General features: G+C 49.9%; 1 protein-coding gene across 1 annotated transcript in view; it reads right to left on the bottom strand.

Annotated features, from left to right (window-relative positions):
• The window catches only part of LOC109317005 (ras GTPase-activating protein 4-like), a 47,562-nt gene extending 29,280 nt beyond the window's left edge, over positions 1 to 18,282 (bottom strand). The window contains exon 1 of the mRNA XM_019545407.1: positions 18,192 to 18,282. Coding sequence (XP_019400952.1) covers positions 18,192 to 18,256 — 65 coding nt within the window. The 5' untranslated portion in view covers positions 18,257 to 18,282. The remainder of the gene's footprint in view (positions 1 to 18,191) is intronic.
• Between the last annotated feature and the right edge of the window lie 239 nt (positions 18,283 to 18,521).

The following is an 18,521-nucleotide window of genomic DNA, read 5'->3' as shown; positions in this document are numbered from 1 at the left end:
GGCTGAACTGGTCCCTACTTAGGAAGACAGAGGCAAAGAAATCGTTAAATATGTTAGCTTTGTCATCTGGCATGATGACTAAGTTGCCCATCGTGTTTGTTGGCTCCCCCACAACAGAGAGAGAAATGAATAGAAAGCTCTGGCCTGTGTTGCACAACTGGTCAGCCTAGATGAGCTAAAGGTCCCTTCTAGACAAAAAGTATCTACAGAAGTGTTTTTCACCCTACGGCATCTGGAATGACATGGCCTGCACCGAGCTAGGCTGGTAGCACATTCTGTCTTAGTCACAGAGCATGAAGGTAATAAATCTCAGATGCCAGCTCCCTTGTAAACACAGTGATGCCTGACTGGGAATCTCTCAAGCTATTTGGCTGCCAGCACAGATTTCCCTTCATCCATCAACACCCAGTATGAGGAACTCTCTCTCTAAGTGGTGCTGAATACTCCCAGCTTCCTCCATCAGGCTGGCTGTTTGTGACCCGTCAGCCTGAGGCAGAGTGATTAAGGGCTTCCACAGACTGGAAGGGATGCAGCTGTTTCCTGAGCTGCCAAAACAGTCACAGATAGATCAAGCTCTCATGGACCAAACAGCAGGACCCTAACATTTATAGGAGGGGAGAGCTCCAAGGATACAACCCGCTGGGCCCCACTCCAATGTTAGGGTGTGAGATACTTCCTGTTCTTTAATGTATGTTGCAGCCAGGAGCTTCATGAGGCACACCTCCACAGCTCACCATCACTAGCCCAGTCAGGTTTGCCCATGGGGACAGTAGACTAAGCCAGACTAGTATATCCAGCCAGTCTGGCAACATGGAGCTCATGAGCCTCCTGCTCCCACAGCCACAAACCCCCATCTTTCACTGGGGAGAATTTAACTGTTTGTTGGCTCCCCCTGAAGAGAGATCTTGGTGCCCTGCCTCTTGCTGTTGCTCAAGAGGAAGTCCCACTGAACCAGCAACTCGCCACAGCTGGAGTGAGGTGGCAAAAGCCTTTGACAAGTTTCAAGATAAAGAGAGAGAACAGATCTTCCTGGCGTGTGGAACCGGGATCTTCTATCAGTGCTACAGCAGGGACTGCAAAGGCAACAGGAGAACGCTGACCAGGGCAATCAGCTCTAGCGGCAACCTGAAGTCACGTCATGTTACAGAGGCCGGGCAGTGCCCTCCAGTGCCTGCATCATCACTGGAGCTCCCAATAAATACGTCAGCAAAGGGAAACGTAGCCTGCCACGATGTCCAGTACTGTAGCTCCTCCTGCAGATGCCCATACTTTATAGAAGTAGCTGCAGGGCTCTATTTATAGAAGTAAGGTTTCCAGCCTTTTGAACTCATCATCTGCCCGTTTTTCTTCCAGAGAGCCTGGTACTGGGGCTGATTGCTCCTGGGGGATCTGTTTGTGTTACTGGTATGACGTACTCCCATTGCTGCTTCCCAAGCCTCCTATTTTTATGGTCTGAAGACTGGGACTGAATTCACTGGGAGCTGAGCTTTCTTAAGACACACAATGCTAAGTCCCTGGCCAGAGATGAAGTGTAGCAATAATGACCTGGCACATTCTCTACCCGGGCACCACAGACTGAATCAGTGCGTCCTGGAGCATGTCTGATAGCATGTGACTTCTATGGCCATGATAGCAGGAGGGTCCTTGCTGCTCTTGTGCTGCTGATGTCTAACCAAAACCCAATCTGCCTTGCTCAACATGCTATTAGCGTTCACTGAGGTAAGCTGCAGAGCAAACCTGGCAGCACACACAAGAAGGCCAGAGGAAAGGGTGTAGGTGGCTGACCTTTTCACCCAAGTCACTGACTAGTTGATGGCCCAGGTCAGGACTGGATGGAAGTCATTCCACCTGACAGCTGCATGGGCCATGGCATTAAATAGAGCTAGTAATCTCAGCTCTGAAAAAAACAGGAAGTCCCCAACCTGCATAGGGCGGGGAGTCTGTGCACAAATGCTCTAAGAAGTTATCCTGCAGGACTGAGTGAATGGTCTGGAGCCTGGGGAAAGCCAAGTCAGTTTAAGCATCCACCCTAACCTGTGTGGATGCTGCAGAATAGTTTTGTGCAAACCCTGCCCCATAGCAACAGAGTCAGAAGCAGGGACTCTTGGGGCTTTGGGTTAAGCAGAACTCAGCTCACCCTCCAATTTAGTTCAGTGAGGGAAAGCCTTTACCCTGCTCGGCACAACTCAGATGCTCAATCCAAAACATGGCACTTCACACAAGTGTAGACACCAATTGCTGAAGTCAGGCAAAGGCAGGGCTACTGCTTAGGGCAGAGACTTTTGCTCATCTCTCAAGCAAGTTGGGCAAGAGTCCTTCTGCCCCTGGGCCTGAGACTCAAGGGGTAGGAGGATTTTCAAGTTACATGCTGCTAAAATAACGAAAGCTGTGGCTCAGACAAAACCCCATGCCCCAGAAAGCAGTCTTGCCCCAGGCTAGGCTGACCAGCCATTTCAAGCTTCCAAGTCCTAACATTAGATCAGGGCTACATTGCCTGCATGTGGCCCAGCAGCATCATGGGGCAGAGTACCACCAGAACCCACCTTCTCAAGAGGCACTGAAGGGCTGTGTGCCACAGCACCCCCTCTCATCTTGGACAGGAAACTACTCCAGACCCCTCAGTCCACTGGCTGCCTCCCCATGGGGAGGGAAACACTTATAGACAATACAGTGGTAACCAATGCTAGTGCCAGGCTTAAAGTCATGTCCTCACCAGCATCATCACCAGCAGAGCAACAGAGCAGTATCAGAAAGGCTGGTGATGACTCTGAAACTCATGCTAAGCCAAGGCCTACTCAAAAAAGTTGAAATATAAAATGCTGAAGCTAACTGCATAGTGCAAGAGGATGTGAGTTCATAGCCAAGACATCTGGCTGGACTCGATGATCTCCCGAGGTCCCTTCCAGCCCTGATGTCTATGATGTCTATGAAATCCCTTCCAGCTTATCTTACTATATTCATGATGATTTCAAGCAGGCTCCTAGTTGTCTGGTATGTAACAGTGTGAAATGTCTATACTTGATTAATTAGCAAGGATCCTGGTTTTCTCTGATAAAAACAAAATGATCACAAATTCTGACAAAAAAAATTGCATATCCTCTGATAAAACTCCCAAAATCCATTATTAAAAGACCCCTGCAGCCCCATTAGCCCTGCTGGTGCCCCTCACTCCCCAATGACCCCTCCAGCCTTGCTAGTGCCCCTCACTCGCCTCCAAAGCCATCCCAACCCTGTTGGTGCCCCTCATTGCTCCCAAAACAGCCCCCCGCCCTACTTTTGCCTCTTGCCCCTACCCACAGCCCCTGCCTCCCCGGCCTTGCTGGAGAGGGCCTCCAACTGCCAGGGCTATGGGGCCAGAGACCCAAGTCTGCAGCTCCCTGCCCCCAGCATCAGGCAACTGCAGCAGAAGCAGCATGGAGCTGGCTATCCTGCTGCTGCTGCCTGCTCGGGTGGGGGCAAAGCCAGCTCCTGGCTCTCCCCAGCCCTGGTGGTGCCCCTCCAGCCATGACCTGCAATCCCCCAGCCCTGCCAGAGGGGCCCCCAGCAAGCCCCATTTACCTCAGGCTCCAAGAGCAAAGAGTGAAGCTGAGCCAAGCAGAGCGGTGGCTGGCTGAGAGCCTGCAGCCCCGCCCTTCCCTCCCCACTCTCCCTCCAGGCAGGGCTGGGGGTTTCCCACCCTTTTGCAAGTAGCTCTTGCAGGCTGGAGCTCAACCAGCCGGCAGAGCTGTTTGCAAAAGGAGAGAATCCATGGGTTTCTCTGCTAAAAAGGAGAAATCCACATTTTCTCTGATAAAAAGGGGAAATCTGTGGTTTTCTCTGTTTTTCCATGGGAAAACAGAAAACCAGGATCCTTGTTAATTAGTATGGTAAATATTTCTTTTGCAATTAACTCACGTTATGTACAAAAAGAGTCATTCTCCATATGAGATAGATGTCTCCTCCAGATTTACTTCTGTTTTGGCTAGTGATTCCCTTGATTTTCCAAGGACACTCCCCAAAACCTTGCATTTTTCCTGGCTGTTAATCAGTTTCTTGTTATGTTCCAAACTTAGTGGACATGGATAACTTATTGTCACTGAGAAAGGCAATTCATTCAAATTGGAACTTTCCGATGAGCAGTTTGATTAACAGGATTTTCTTGTCAAATACTGCTTGGGACTCTCTCTTGATTTGCACAACTACAAGAATGCTTTGCAGATGCTGGACTAAGGGTATAAGAACTAAGTGAAAACAGCTAACAGCACGCGCTTCAAGAGTGAGAAATCTCTCTGACACCAACTGCTGCTGTGCCCCAGCTATCTCGAGATCCTGGAGGAAACAGACCATCTCTCTTGTCACCTGTTTGGTGAGAAATCATCACCATATAGCTAATTACAGGACTTTGCTTTGGTTTAAACTCATTTGCCTTTCAATACTTGTAGTAAATAAAGCTTTTCTGTCACTCATCGAATGAGGCATCGTGCCAATCCCTAGACTAGTCCAGAATCCTACATTTTTTTGGGCTTACACTGGGCAGAGCCAAGGAGGGAAAGAATGAGGGACCCAACAGAGGTGCTTGGATACCACAGGCATCATAATCAGAGGGCAGAATCTTTGGCCTGGTGGCAAAGCTCACTATGTTCAAGGTTGAGGAGCCCCATTGGCTTCATTGTGCTTTGAACCTAGAGGCAGCAGCAGGGCACCTTCACCTGTGTGTGTGCGTGGCCACAGCCTCTCTCCTTGAGGAGAAATGTCAGAGTTAGGAGCCTGATTTGGAAGGGAAGGGGAAATACCAGGATGGGGCAGCATCTTTTCACTGCAGCCACCCCAAGCAGGCTGGGCCACACAAAGCAGACAACTGCTACTAACAGGCAAGTAGTAAACGCAGGCTTGTGGGCATACTGGCCATTAGATGGAGATTTCCAGTCATAGGAAGAAATTACGGGCAGGAGAGACCCAAACATGAAGCCAAGCAGATTTTTTTCCCCCTGAAAAACAGGAAGTCTTAATGATTTGCATCACAAGTGTCCCAGGGAGATGGTCACTGGGGGAACGGGGAACCCTCCCTGCGGTAGGACAGGGGATGAGGGTGACCCACTCCCACAAAGAAAGCCCTGAAACCAGGGCACACTTACCAATTTCAGGCCGGGCAGCACGGGATGAGCTGCGCCAAGAAGAACCAGCCCACGTGGTTTGTAAGCCACGCTTACTTCCGGTTGGAGCTGGCTTGGGCACCTGACATCATCAGAGAACGTCGCCCAGTCAGAATAAAAACTGGAACTTGCAGAGATGGAGAGAGAGTGGGGGAGACACCCAGCAAGGAAGGTGCTCCCCATGCCGAGTGCAGGCAGCACTGGTGTTCAGCTGAAGAGCCAGCACCAATGAAGGAAGATAGGTCCGACAGAAGTGAGGACCTGGAGCAATGTCGCGGGATGGCTCAAGCCCCAGTCACAGGGGTTGTGAGGGAGGAGGGGCTGCTAACCTACTCCCTCAGGTTTTTTTTCTTGTTTTTCCTTTTCCCATTTTTGTTCTTTTGGTTTTTCTTCTTCTTTTGCTTTGGCTGGGGCACAGGCAGAGCTCTGGGAGATGGGAGTAGCCTCAAATGGCTGGCTGGCCGTGAAGAAACACCAGAAGGCCAGAGTGAACTAACCGCCCTGGAAGCGCGGGCAACATGAAGAACTAGGACTGATGCAACCGAAAGGCAAGCCACATGAAGACCAAGTGACTCATCCCGGAGGCTGGCGTATGGAAGGAGTAATGCGGGGGCGGAGCTCCACAGATACCCATCAGGAGGTGCGAACTACTTGGAAGAGTCCTCAGAAGGGGAACCCACCACTGAAGATTCTATCAAAGTCGTGGCAGGAGAGTTTCTAGGCTTTCCCCAGGGTAATCGAGGACCCCTCCAGAGGTCACAAGACCCCACGCAACACCCAACACTGGGCACACGTGCTAAGGCAGCATGTGAGTGTGTACGTGAAGTCAGGCTGGCACAACAAGCAAACCCTCCCAGGCCAAGAGAAATGTATTTTATGAGGAAGAGCTGTAAAAGGGGATGACAGATAAATTCTCCTGAAGAGAGAACCAAGCATAATACTTGTGAGAGGGCTGCTGGTCATGAGCTGGACTAGCATCATTGCTTGGATGCTGCACTGACTCTCTGCACTTGAGGTACTCTCTCCACAGCACTGCTCCCCATACTAAGCACCATGGCTGTCTGGAGGAAGAAATGGGGTTAGGCACCAAGGTGTTGGTATAACCTCCATTCAGCCTGATCCTTGTTATTTATATATATATATATATATATATATATAGATTGATGAGTCCCTTACAGCCTTGGATAACAAAAGGTGGGGAGACGGCGTGTCAGCTACTAATTTGGATTTCAAAGCCAAAGTCCCACGTTCATTCTGCACCCACACACATAGCGAGCAATAGGCCCCACTGAAGTCCCTGCTGGAGAGGGAACAGGGCACCACACTGAGTAGATGTGGGTTACAAATGCCAGGGGCTTGGGACCTGGGGTCAGTTCCCTACTCTACTGCAGGCTTCTGGTGTGAACTTAGGTGAGTCACTTAACTTCCGCATGCTATAGTTCCCAACCAGTAGAAGAGAAGCACAGCTTTTGCATCTGATCTACTCTGGCAATTTGTGTGTGCCTATCTTCTTCCCAAAGGTGGCCGAGGGACTCACGATTTGTTCAGTGCGTTTCTAGAAAGAAAATACAAGCCTAATAATGGGCAATTTTCAAAGCCATCTATAAACTCGCCTCAGATAAAAATGACTGACCTCATTTTTTTTTTTTTATGAGTATTGGTTTTTGTCCTTTTATGAGCACCATTCTGACTGCTCCTGCGTCACTTAGACTCTCTGTTATTTGACAACACATTTTCCAAAGCAATTTCATTTTATGGCGAGCTGATCATTCCTGTCTATGTGTTATGCTGAGAGTAATTTCAGGTTGCTAAGAATATATTTCTCCCAGCATTTCAATAATGTTCATATCTATAACTGCATTCTGGATAGGCTTTAAATGAAATCAGTGGATCTGATCCTATTAAATACATACTACTGCTGACAGTGCTTCCTGCCTTAGACAAACTAAGTAGGTAAAGAAGATGTTCATAGAAGGGGAAAAATTGGCCTGTACAGTTCCTTTCTGAAAGCCATGAGAGATACCATGACCAGCTCCTTAGCTGGAATAAGTCCATGCAGTTTCATGTTAGTCTTTGACCTATGCCAGATTTACCTCCATTAAGTAGATGACCCTAGGACTGGAAAAGGCAGCTGGCACATCATTTTCAATTGCCCCAAGATCTGGACAGTACCTATGCTTTGCATGTCTGTGGCACCTTTCATCCAAGTTTCTCAAAGTGCTTCACATACAACACTCAGTCCTCAGCTCACCTGTCAAGTATGTCAGTATTACCCATCCTTTCTGGGTAAGACTGAAACCCAGGGGGTTTCTTATAGCCCCAATTACTAGAGCATCCAAGCTGCACAGTGGCTAAGTGACTCATGTTTGTATAGTACCTAGCACGGGTTGCGGGTGAAGCACTAGGGTTGTAATTGCCTACCAGTAGTGGCAGAGCCCCCAGGTATCCCTTGCTCCAACCTACATGATAAATGTTTCTTCTCTACTCATAGTTTCATAGTTTCTAGGGTCGGAAGGGACCTGAGTAGATCATCTAGTCTGACCCCCCGCCATGGCAGGAAAGAGTACTGGGGTCAAACGACCCCAGCAGTGTGTACATCTAGCCTCCTCTTAAACACCCCCAGGGCAGGAGCCAGCACCACTTTGCTTGGAAGTTGGTCCAAGATCCTAGCCGCCCTGACGGTGAAGTCGCGCCTCCTGATATCTAGTCTGCATCTACCCTCTGCCAGCTTGTGACCATTATTCCTGGTCATTCCTGGCGGTGCTTGGGGGAACAGGGACTCCCCCAATGCCTGCTGATCCCCCTCACTAGTTTGTAACAGGCCACTAGGTCCCCCTCAGCCTTCTCTTGTGGAGGCTGAACAGGTTCAGGTCCCGTAGCCTCCCCTCGTAGGGCCTGCCCTGCTGCCCCGATCATGCGGGTGGCCTCCTCTGGACCCTCTCCATGTTGTCCACATCCCTCCTGAGGTGCGGCGCCCAGAACTGGATGCAGTACTCCAGCTGCAGCCTGACCAGTGCTGCATAGAGGGGGAGGATCACCTCCTTGGACCTGCTCGAGATGCATCTGTGGATGCATGACAAGGTGCGGTTGGTCTTCCTGACTGCCTCCCCACACTGCCGGCCCATGTTCATCTTGGCATCAATGACGACTCCAAGATCCTTTCTGCCTCTGCACTGATGAGAAGGGAGTTCCCCAACCTGTAGGTATGTTGCCGGTTGTTCCTCCCCAGGTGCATCACTTTGCACTTGTCTATGCTGAATCCCATCCTATTCTCGTCCACCCACCCTTGTAACCTGTCTAGGTCCGATTGTAGCCTGTTGTTTCCTTCTAGCATGCCCACATCCCCCCACATCTTAGTGTCATCAGGAAATTTGAACAGGGTGCTTTTTACCCCCTCGTCCAAGTCACTAATGACTCTTCATGGAGCCAGACAGCCTCAAGACTTGCTGCACATGTGGATTCACAGCAGCAACTCATGTGCTAGGAGAGATCGCAGAGCCTCCACTCCTAACACAAACGCAAACACAGTGCTTCTGAAACGGTTAGTTTCTTCCCCATCTCCTCCTAGTAGCAGCCATTCTGCATTGCCCCCTCACTGCCCCAAAGCCTCCAGAAAAGGAGGACAGGGAGGATAGTCCAGCAGGGAAGAACAGATAGGACACCACCAGACTACTTGAAGGACCTGGCTCCAGTTCCTCTCTGTGAATCAGGTATATCTCCATTGCAGAGGTAACCTGGATGATCAGTACCTGAGTTACCTTGGCCTATGTGAGCAACCACACTCAAGTTCCTACACCCTCCCTACTACTGCAACCCCCAGTGTGTCTCTAGGACCTCCTGGAACACATCCCATAAAGCTTTGTACTGTAGCAAGCAGAGCCTCTTTCTCCATAAACTGTGGGAAGATCCATCTGTCCCGGGGAACTGTGGGAAAGCACTGAGGACTACGCACTTGCTGATTCAGCTGACAGCCTCCCTGCAGAGGTGGTAGGCTACCAGCCACAGCAAAAGCAAAGCCTGGGCTTTCCTTCATACTCCAGGCCTAGCTTGAAATAAAAGCACACAAAACCCTTTTACCCGAGTCTGGTGGGAGCAGGATTGCAATCAACTCTGTGGGAAAGATGCTCCTTATTCCCTATTAAGAGATGCAGAGAGATGGTGACAGCACAGCCATGCCTCCCAGCACTGCTGTGAGGACAGATGAAACAAAAAGACTGTAGGTTCTCCTACGCTTTGGTAATGGGGGGCTATTATTATTCCCTTAGGAGCATTATGGCTGAACAGGCATTTTTCATCTAAACAAAGGCAAGTAAACAAAGCAGGAGCCAGAAAGACCTGTTCATGCAGGAGGTGTCTACTCCAACCTAGCTGGAAGCCCCTTCCACGCTTCCTCCCAGCAGGGTTTTAATATCCAGAGTTTATTAGCAGCCTTCACTGTTGGGAGGCAGCGACAGTTCTCTAACGAAATGCCCTGGATTGAGTTGCATCTATCGCTTCCGGTGCCCGAGTCTTCTTGTCCCTAGGGTACGTTAATCATTGGTGATGCTAAATGAAGCAGGACTTTTGAATCAGGCTGCAAAGCAAGCCTCTAAAAAGAAAGGGCAGTAGCTCATTTTGCATGTATGGCTTTTTGTCTTTCACTTTTAAGCCACTGGTATTTTCCCTGGCTGCCAGGAAAATGGATGCCCAATAGGTCATAGAAGCGATAGTAAAAAAACAACAGAGAATGTTCGTTTTAATGAGGCAGGCAATTTCTAAAGCCTCCTGGCTTAATAGGAAAATAGCATTAAAAGTGAGTCTAAAAGGTGAGCTGCAAAGGGATATAAAATGGATGCTGTGCCTTCTTCCTGTGATGGCTCTAGAAGTCCAAATGGGGGCTTCCAATATACTTTTTTCCCACAACAAGTGTTGTCTTCCCACTTTAGCTAGAGGACTCACTGAATGACTCAGAGATGGAGATGGAGAGTTCTAAGGGAAGCTGTTGGGTTCCTGACTAACAGTATTATTTTTCCCCTTACAATAATTTCCAGGATATTAAATAAGCCTTAAAGAGCTTTAAATGTCTGAATAAAAATAGCTTTTCTGCTCAAATAGGTTTAATTTGCTCTATATTCAAGATGTCACAAACCTCTTAGATTTCTATTAAAGCACAGAGGACTGGAACAACGTTTTCAAAACCACCTCAATGACTTGCAAACCTAAGTTCAACTGATTGTGAACAAGACTGAAGTGTCAAAAGCACTTTTGGAAAATGGGATTTTGCATTTTACCTTTTGAAAAATGCAAGACACACTTGTCTACATATGTTAGACAACTCAGGCTGGCTAGCATTTGCTATAATTCCCTAACAAAGACAAAGGTAAGCCACAGGTTAACAGGGTTTACCACAACCTATTAGCACACGTTCAAACTCAACTAGTTGGGTAAATACCAGAATTAACATGTTGTAACATGTATACGCTAGGTATTATAACATGCTTGGTGCCTTCCTAGAAAAGGTACCATTAGTAAGACCTACATTTTTAAATGCAAGAATTAAAAAATAAAAAAGAGCGATAGCTTTAACATGTATTATGAAGAAGCAAAATCAGGGATCTTTTCTAAGCCATCTGCAAGCTAAAAGGGCTAAAGTGTTATTGTATAAGCCTCTAACGGTACTGCTAATGTACTAATGTAATTTTTGTCATTAAAAATTTACCAGTGAAACCACAGAATCTGCCTGTTCATCTTCTCCTGGAAGATAAGTAGAAAAATCACAAAAAAAACAATCCTCCCCCAAGTGTTGCAAGACAAGTCCAGCAGGCAGGTATTTTAACTGGGATAGAAATAGAAACAGAAAAAGCTACAAGAATCCACCTCCCTCCCTCACATATCCCTTATACCTCTGCTCAGCCCCCCACCCACACAACACAGCTGCACACTTTCAATACCCCAGGTTTCATTTTCAAAGGGGGTCTAAGAGAGTTTGACACCGAACTCCACCCTCAAAAATTCCAGATGTATCAGGTCACATGCAGATGAACATAAAAAGATAGACTGGTATAGCCAGAGGGTGAGAGCATTTGAGAGTCCTGTGCCCTCTCTCTGAGGAACTGTAAGGTGCAGACCTGAGGTCTGTGCTCCAGCAACTGACTTCCGATCTCTGTCCCTGTGTTTCCCCATTTGGATACTGACATCTGTCTCATGGCCGGGCGGGGGAACGACACATTGGATACAATCTTAGATGGTACGCTAAGCACGGAGTGGCATGGTTGTATTGCAGCAGCAGCTTGGGTTACTCCAGCAAATAGAAATGAGCATCTTGCCTTTGCTCAGCTCACTGGCCAGGCTTCCAGATTGGTTTGTGCATTGGTATTTGCCAAGAAGGAAAGCAAAATTTTATTAGACTGTTGAGAGGCAGGATGTCCCTGCTCCGGCAGCTGTCCATGGAAACTGCCCAGCTTTTACTCCTGCTGTACAAGCTGTCTCCATTGGGAGCCAGCAGGGCTATTCCGTCTGACAGTATCATACAGACAAACTTAGTCAATGAAGGTGAATCAACTGAGGGCGTTCATTCATGCTCCCTTCCCTGCTGGCACAGCAGCAAGCCTGGCAGAGATGCACAGCATCATGGCATCCCACAGAGCCACCAAAGTGGCAACAGGACCTCTTCACCTACTGACTGCTCTAACTGAAGTCGCTGGCAAGAAGATGCTATAACCATCCCCAGCCAATTCTTGCTGCTCAATGCTGTGCCATCCCAAGACTAGCTAGGAATTAGTTAGCTGCCCAAATGCCAATCATGTTCCATTTGGGATGTCCTGGCTGAGCTGAAGAACACGCTGAGCATGGCCTTTTGCTGATGGGGGATAGGAAAGACTTGGGGTCAAGACCTACTGCCTTAATGAGTGGATGATGCCGTACAGGATTAGCACAGTGGCCCACTGTCTCTGACAGCTCTGATCCCAGGATCCAGCCTACAGTGAAAGTATGTCTTGGATCCTAGTGCCTCTTCATCTGCATGGCAGACATGAGAGACCACTGACTAAAATTCACCCTGGTAGAAATCCACCAACTTCAGTGGGGACAGCAAGAAACAATGCAGCTCAGGGAGCCTCCACTTATGCAAAGCCAGGACAGGCACATGGCCTTTGGCCATGAACCAAGGTGTGCCATCACGGCAATGCACAGGACCAAAGACAGGGTTAATCCAAGCCCATTGCAATGAAAGGAAGGACTCATGGGTATTCAGTGGGCTTTGGGTTGGGGCTGGGGAAAGCAGGGGCTGTTGCCACTCAGGTCCACAGAGCTGCTTCTGGAACCTGTACTGAGATGGATCAGGCAACCTGGCACAGCTGAGGATGGACAGCTGGAGCGAGATGGGTGGGAGGAGAAAGGGGGATGACTCTCACAACACCTGCCTGCACTATTTTTGGCTCCTACAAATCCCCAGTTGTCCAAAACCACCAAAACCCCCACTTTTATGTAGAACCCTTATCATCTGCATGCAAGTTGGAGAGGAGAACAGGTCCCCCTTCCCCAGGGCTGGTAGGAAGCACTGCCAGAACCACAGCATGAAAACAGCATCTGGCTTGTGAGCATCTAGGTGGGAAACACAATGCCTCTGAAACATGAAGGATTATGGGCAGAGCAGAGGCTCCCAGCCAGTGGACAGGGTCATTCTTCCAGGAATGGTGGAAACAGATTTCACCCATCACAAGATCTTAGCACCTCAGTTCACATGCCAGCTACACCCCTAAGTGCCACGTCCTGCTGGAACCAGAAGCAACATGGAAAATCATGACTGAGGCACAGCTGACAAGCGTGAATGCATGCTTTTCCCTGGATAAGCAGGAGCAAGTCAGCGGCTCTATATCCCATTCCCTCAGCCCAGAAGCACTGACTGTTATGAATTTTGCCTAAAACACTATTTTAAGCTGGACCCAGATTAGCACTGAACACTGGCTAACATCCCTGAAGTCAACTGGAGCCAGCTTCTCTCTTTGTAATGTGTGCGACAAACAGGCCCTGATCAATCTTGTACAAACCAGTATCTAAAGATTTGGGACCAGGTCGAAATGCAACACCATCACTAATGGAAGAAACTCAGGGGTTTGGTCAGATTCTAATGGAAGCTGACTCCACAGACACGCTGAGTCCAGTTATTAACTCACATGTATGTTACACAGGCACAGACTCAGCTCAGCTAAAGTCCAGGGCAATAGCACAACAGAAGTAGGAAGAAAATCAGGCTAACAAACAGTAAAACTTCACACTGTCTTGCATTACATTGATGATAAGCTATAATACTATAAATCAAAGTTCTGCTATCAGTTGCTCTAGTACAGTGATTCTCAGCCCTGGTTCCTGAGCCCCTTAAGGGTGCCATGGGGTGCCACACAACAGGTTTTTGCACACTGTCACGTGTGCAAACACCTACACATCATTCACAATATAAAAGAGAAATTTCAAATAGGAATCCAGTGTGCCAAACATTATGATCTGTCATGGTCATTCTGAGTTCTTTGCAACAGAAAGAATTGTTCTTATATTTTTTCCAATCCAAAATATAGATGAAAGCTAAAAGCTGGCTGAAGTCAGACACAGAGCGTTGTAGCTGACAGAACTGAATCATCATGGCACGTAATGACCAGTGGTGTCCCCCAAGGCTCTGTTCCCGAGCCTGTACTCTTCAATGTCTTTATAAATTATCTGGGCTCTGGTGTCAGAAGCGGACCGGCTAAGTTTATAGATTGGAAGGCCGGAAGGGACCTCAGCAGATCATCAGGTCCAGCCCCTACATTAAGCAGGAAAGACAACTGGGGGGTCAAGTGACCCCAGCAAGGTGACTGGATGACACCAAACTATGGGGAAGAGTGTCCACACTTGAGGATAGGGTGCTGATCCAGGCTGACCTTGATAGGTTCACAAAGTGGGTGGATGAAAACCCGATGGCATTCAACACGGAAAAATGCAAGGTGCTCCACCTGGGGTGGGGAGGGGAGAACCCCACATCACACTTATAGGCTTGACAGTGCTGCACTTGCTAGCACCATGACCGAAAGAGACTTGGGGGGTCATGACTGGCCACAAAATGAACATGAGCCACCAATGTGATGTCGCAGCTGGCAAAGCAAACAAAACTCTGGCTTGCATCTCAAGAAAGACCCAGGAAGATATCCTTCCGCTGCACTCAGCCTTGGTGAGGCCGCAACCGGAGTGCTGCATCCAATTCTGGGCTGCACAATTCAGAAAGGATGTGGAGAAGCTTGAGAGAGTCCAGGAGAGCCATGCGCATGATCAAAGGACAAGAGAAGAGAGGCTGAGAGCCATGGGACTCTTCAGCCTGGAGAAGCGCAGGCTCAAGGGTGACTTGGTGGCAGCCTATAAGTACGTAAGGGGTGTGCATCAGGATCTTGGGGAACGCCTGTTCACCAGAGCACTCCAAGGGATGACAAGGTCCAATGGTCACAAGCTCCTGGAAGACTTTTTTAGGGTGGACATAAGGAAAAACTTCCTTACTGACTGTGTCCCCAGAGCCTGGAATACACTCCATCGAGGTGATGCAAGCACCTACTCTGGACACTTTTAAGAAACATTTGGATGCCTATCTTGCTGGGATTCTTTGACCCTAGCTGAATTCCTGCCGCTTGAGCAGGGGGCTGGACTTGATGATCTTTGAGGTCCCTTCCAGCCCTAACGTCTATGAAATCTATTTTCCAAGGGGTGCCTTGAGTCTAACAAGGTTAAGAACCACTGCCATAGGCCAAGTAGGGAATGACTTCATTGATTTCACCTCATTGAGTCCCATGGACATAAATCTAAGGATCTGGCTTCTGAGAGTCTGCAGCTCTTCTTGTTTATGCTGTTTCCCATCTGGAGTAAATCCCTTGAAGCCCACAGAGTCACACTGGCGTAAAGTTAATAGAGGCAAAAGGAGAAATCAAGTTTTTGCAGCTTGAGGGCTTTTGCAACTTCAGCCCATTACCAGCTGGGATGGACAGGCCCAAGGCTGTTGAAGGTCAAAGTGAAATTAAAAGATCGAGGGGTAAGTGTAGCACTCCTTTTCCTTCCATCTCCAACACATACCAGCACTGAGCTAGACCCCCTGAACTCTCCAGAGTAACAGCCCCTGACGGCAGCTCCAAAGCATTTAATAATATAAAAGACAAACACAAAAAGGGCCAGTGAAGCCAGACCCGAGCTGGAACAGAGCCAAGGCAGGGCTCTCTCTGCGCTGCCTGAGGAGTGAAATTCATTCCTGGCAGCTGAGAAGGCAAACACATTAATATATTAAAGAAAAGCCTGACGAAAACGTCAGGGTGCCCTGTGGCCTGAATTGGATACCACTGCCATGCCAGCAGCAGCTGCCAATGTGCACAGTGACCACCGGCCTGACAGATCCGTTACCCCCAGGCTGGCGCTTGAGCACACAGCTGAGGTTCCCGGGTTGTTTACAGCCAAAAGGTGCAAGGCCTCAGCTAGAGCACAGCTACATGGGCCCATTGGCTTTGCTACAGCAGTTCTGATTTACCCCAGGTGAGGTGGCCTACAGAATCACGATCTCCAAGGTGCAATCAGGGAAGCTGCTCCAGCTTCACCCCCACAGGCAAGAATTTGCCTAGAGTGCAGGTGTACCCACAGAGGCCCAGAAATACACTGGGCAAGGCCCTATGCTGCTACAAGTGGGCACAGCTCTGTTAGTGCAGCCATGCTACTTTACACACTGACTGCAGATCTGTATCAATGTCAGAAAGCCATTCTTTTAAGTTAAACCCAGTTGTTTCACACGGAGTGGCAGCAGGAAGGACTGGGATCTTTTCTTTAGGTCCAGAGTCCAGACTGCCATGGTAGCAGAAGGAAACCGCTGCTGCAGCAGCACAAAGCTGTCAGACTTTATCTGTTCCCCTCTGAATGAAGAGCCACTGGACCAGATTCTGGTCTTGTGCTGCCATTACATTGGCACCAGGTCTGCTGTGTTCAGCAAGGTGCCGCCTGGCGTAGCTTGGTGTAAGGAGACCCATCATCAAGTATGAGCCCTTCACAACACCCCCCTGAGACAGGACAGGGCTGTCACTTTGTCACAGGTAGGAAATGGAGGTCCAGTGAGGCTACTTGAATTTCCCATGGTCACATAGGAAGTCTGTTGCACAGCAAGGAACTGAGCCCAGATCTCCCATTCCCCCCGCTGCTCTAACCACTGGGCCACCCTTCCTCAGAGTCAGGCTCAGGTATTGGAAGGGGGGCTTCTGGGATTGCTCCACCATCTCCTTCCACCCCATGCCCATGCTCTGCAGCTGCTTCAACAGCTCAGGGAGGAACAGTGCTGCTATCCCGAGGCATGGAAGAACCAGGACTCCAGTCCACCCTGTGGCAGCCCAACATATGACTCCAGAGGGCCTGGGTGAGCAACAGCCATCACCCAAAGGGAGGTCAGACCATCAACCTCAAAATGATGCACATCTACTAGCAACATGGACTGGCTGCTTCTGGGCCCAGGCAGCTTTTATGTGAGGCACTACGCTAGCCCGTGGCTCCATAACTGTTCTTTCAGGCTCTGAAACACTTCTGCACTCTCTAAGGAAGCAACTGGCCCATCAAACCCACAGCTTTGGCCAGATCTCAAATCCTTTTGCTCCACCAGTCTAGTTGGCGACGCCCACTCACCATCTAGAGGGGCAGAGATGTTGCACCGTCATTTAGCCAGGTTCTGCACAATATAAATCTGACCAGAATTTGGCTGCAAAGTTAAAGAAAAAGAAAGAAAGAAAAGAACCACCACTTCCACTGTAGGGCTGGTCCTAAGAGGACTGCACTGAGCAGCCGGCGAAAGGACCATTTGCCTTGTCTTGTTTTCACAAATAGGGAAACTGAGGCACAAGCGGGGGAAGCAACTTGCTGAAGGTCACCTGGCAGGGGGGAGTGAGTGCTAGGGACAAAACACACTTCTCCTACTTCCCAGCCCTGCGCCCCAGTCGCTTCACCTCTCCGCCTCCTTGGGAACTGCTCAGCCTACCCATTCCCCGTCATGATCAACACAGGCTGGGGGCAGGTCATTTCTAAGATGTTCTTTCTTTCACCCTGATCCTTCCCTCACCCATACCCATACCCATCAGGAGCAGGGTGGTGCCTTATAGATGTAAAGCCCAAATCAAGCCCTTAGAAATGCAAAAGTTCCATGTCTTTGCTGATTTATTTCTGTCCTTTTTCCATTGCGATTGTTGGGGGGTTTTCTTTTTTTCCGGCAGCCTCCAAGTCGCAGCGCCCTGAAGGCTGACTCCCGAACACAAACAAGCTTCAGGAAAGCTGTCCCAGCCCAGCTGAGATGAAGCATTTAAAAGGGGAAGGTGTTTAACAAAAGTGCCCCTGGGGCAAGAAGCAACGTCTTGCCCGTTTTGTTTACTGGCTGCTTTCCATCACCCCTGCAACTGCCACCCTCCCCAACCGTCCCTCTGCAAAACATCCAGTCCTTGGGAGAGAAAATGGTCACTTGATGAAGGAAATCAAGATTGAGACAGGAAGCAAGAACAGCCTCTTTTGGATCTGTTACGCTTTCTTTGGTTGTGAGCCAGCGTCTGCAAAACTGAACCCACATGAGGAATAAGAAAGGTGCTGAAGACGTGTAGTTCCTACTTTCTAGAGCCACCAAACATGCCTGCAGAGGAGGGGTGTGTCTGTGCGCTGGGCGAGAGCCCGGAGCACGCACTGCCACTGGACAAGGCTGCGCGTGAGCCAGTAACACCAGGAGCCTAGCGCACGCCCGGCGCCCCAGGACCGCGCCGGACAACGGGCAAGAAGGGAGGAGGTGTCGAGCCTGCCGAAGAACTGCGGTCGAGCAAGACCTCGGCGGGAGAGGCCGGACTAGCCCCGAGGAGCTGCCTGCGGGGGGGGCTGGGAAGCAGTACCCCTTCCCACACGTGCTTCCAGGGGCAGGGGGGCTGGCGCTTACCGTGCCCGTGTGGCCCCTTTGCTGTGTCCAGACCGAGCTGCAGCCACAAATAGTGGTGGCAAGCAGCGGAGAGCCGGGCGGCTCAGACAAAGCCCCTTCCCCACCGCCTCCAGGGCCCATCTGGTACTCACATGTCCTTAGCGGGCAAATTCTTCCCTTCAACTACGCGGATGAACAAAGAGCTCCTCTTGGCCATTGCAGGTGGCGGCGGGATGCTGCGGCGGGCCGAGCCCGCGCCGCGAGGGGGCCGGCGCTGCGGGGAGCGCCGCGGCTCGCTTCATTCACCATGTGTGGGAGCGGGGCCCGCCCCCGCCAATCGGAGAGCTCAGCGAGCGGGAGGGGCGTGGCCCGGGTGTCCCCTCCAGCCGCGATTGGGCGCGGGGACCGGCTCTCGCGCCCCGAGCGCGGCGGCCGCGCGAGCAGACGTTACAAGCAGCCGCGCGGCTCCAGGCGAGGCCCCT

This window comes from Crocodylus porosus, unplaced genomic scaffold, assembly GCF_001723895.1.
Source record: "Crocodylus porosus isolate Cpor-Errol unplaced genomic scaffold, CroPor_comp1, whole genome shotgun sequence".
In the NCBI taxonomy this organism is placed as follows: Eukaryota; Metazoa; Chordata; order Crocodylia; family Crocodylidae; genus Crocodylus; species Crocodylus porosus.
This window is presented reverse-complemented; position numbering and strand designations above follow the sequence as displayed.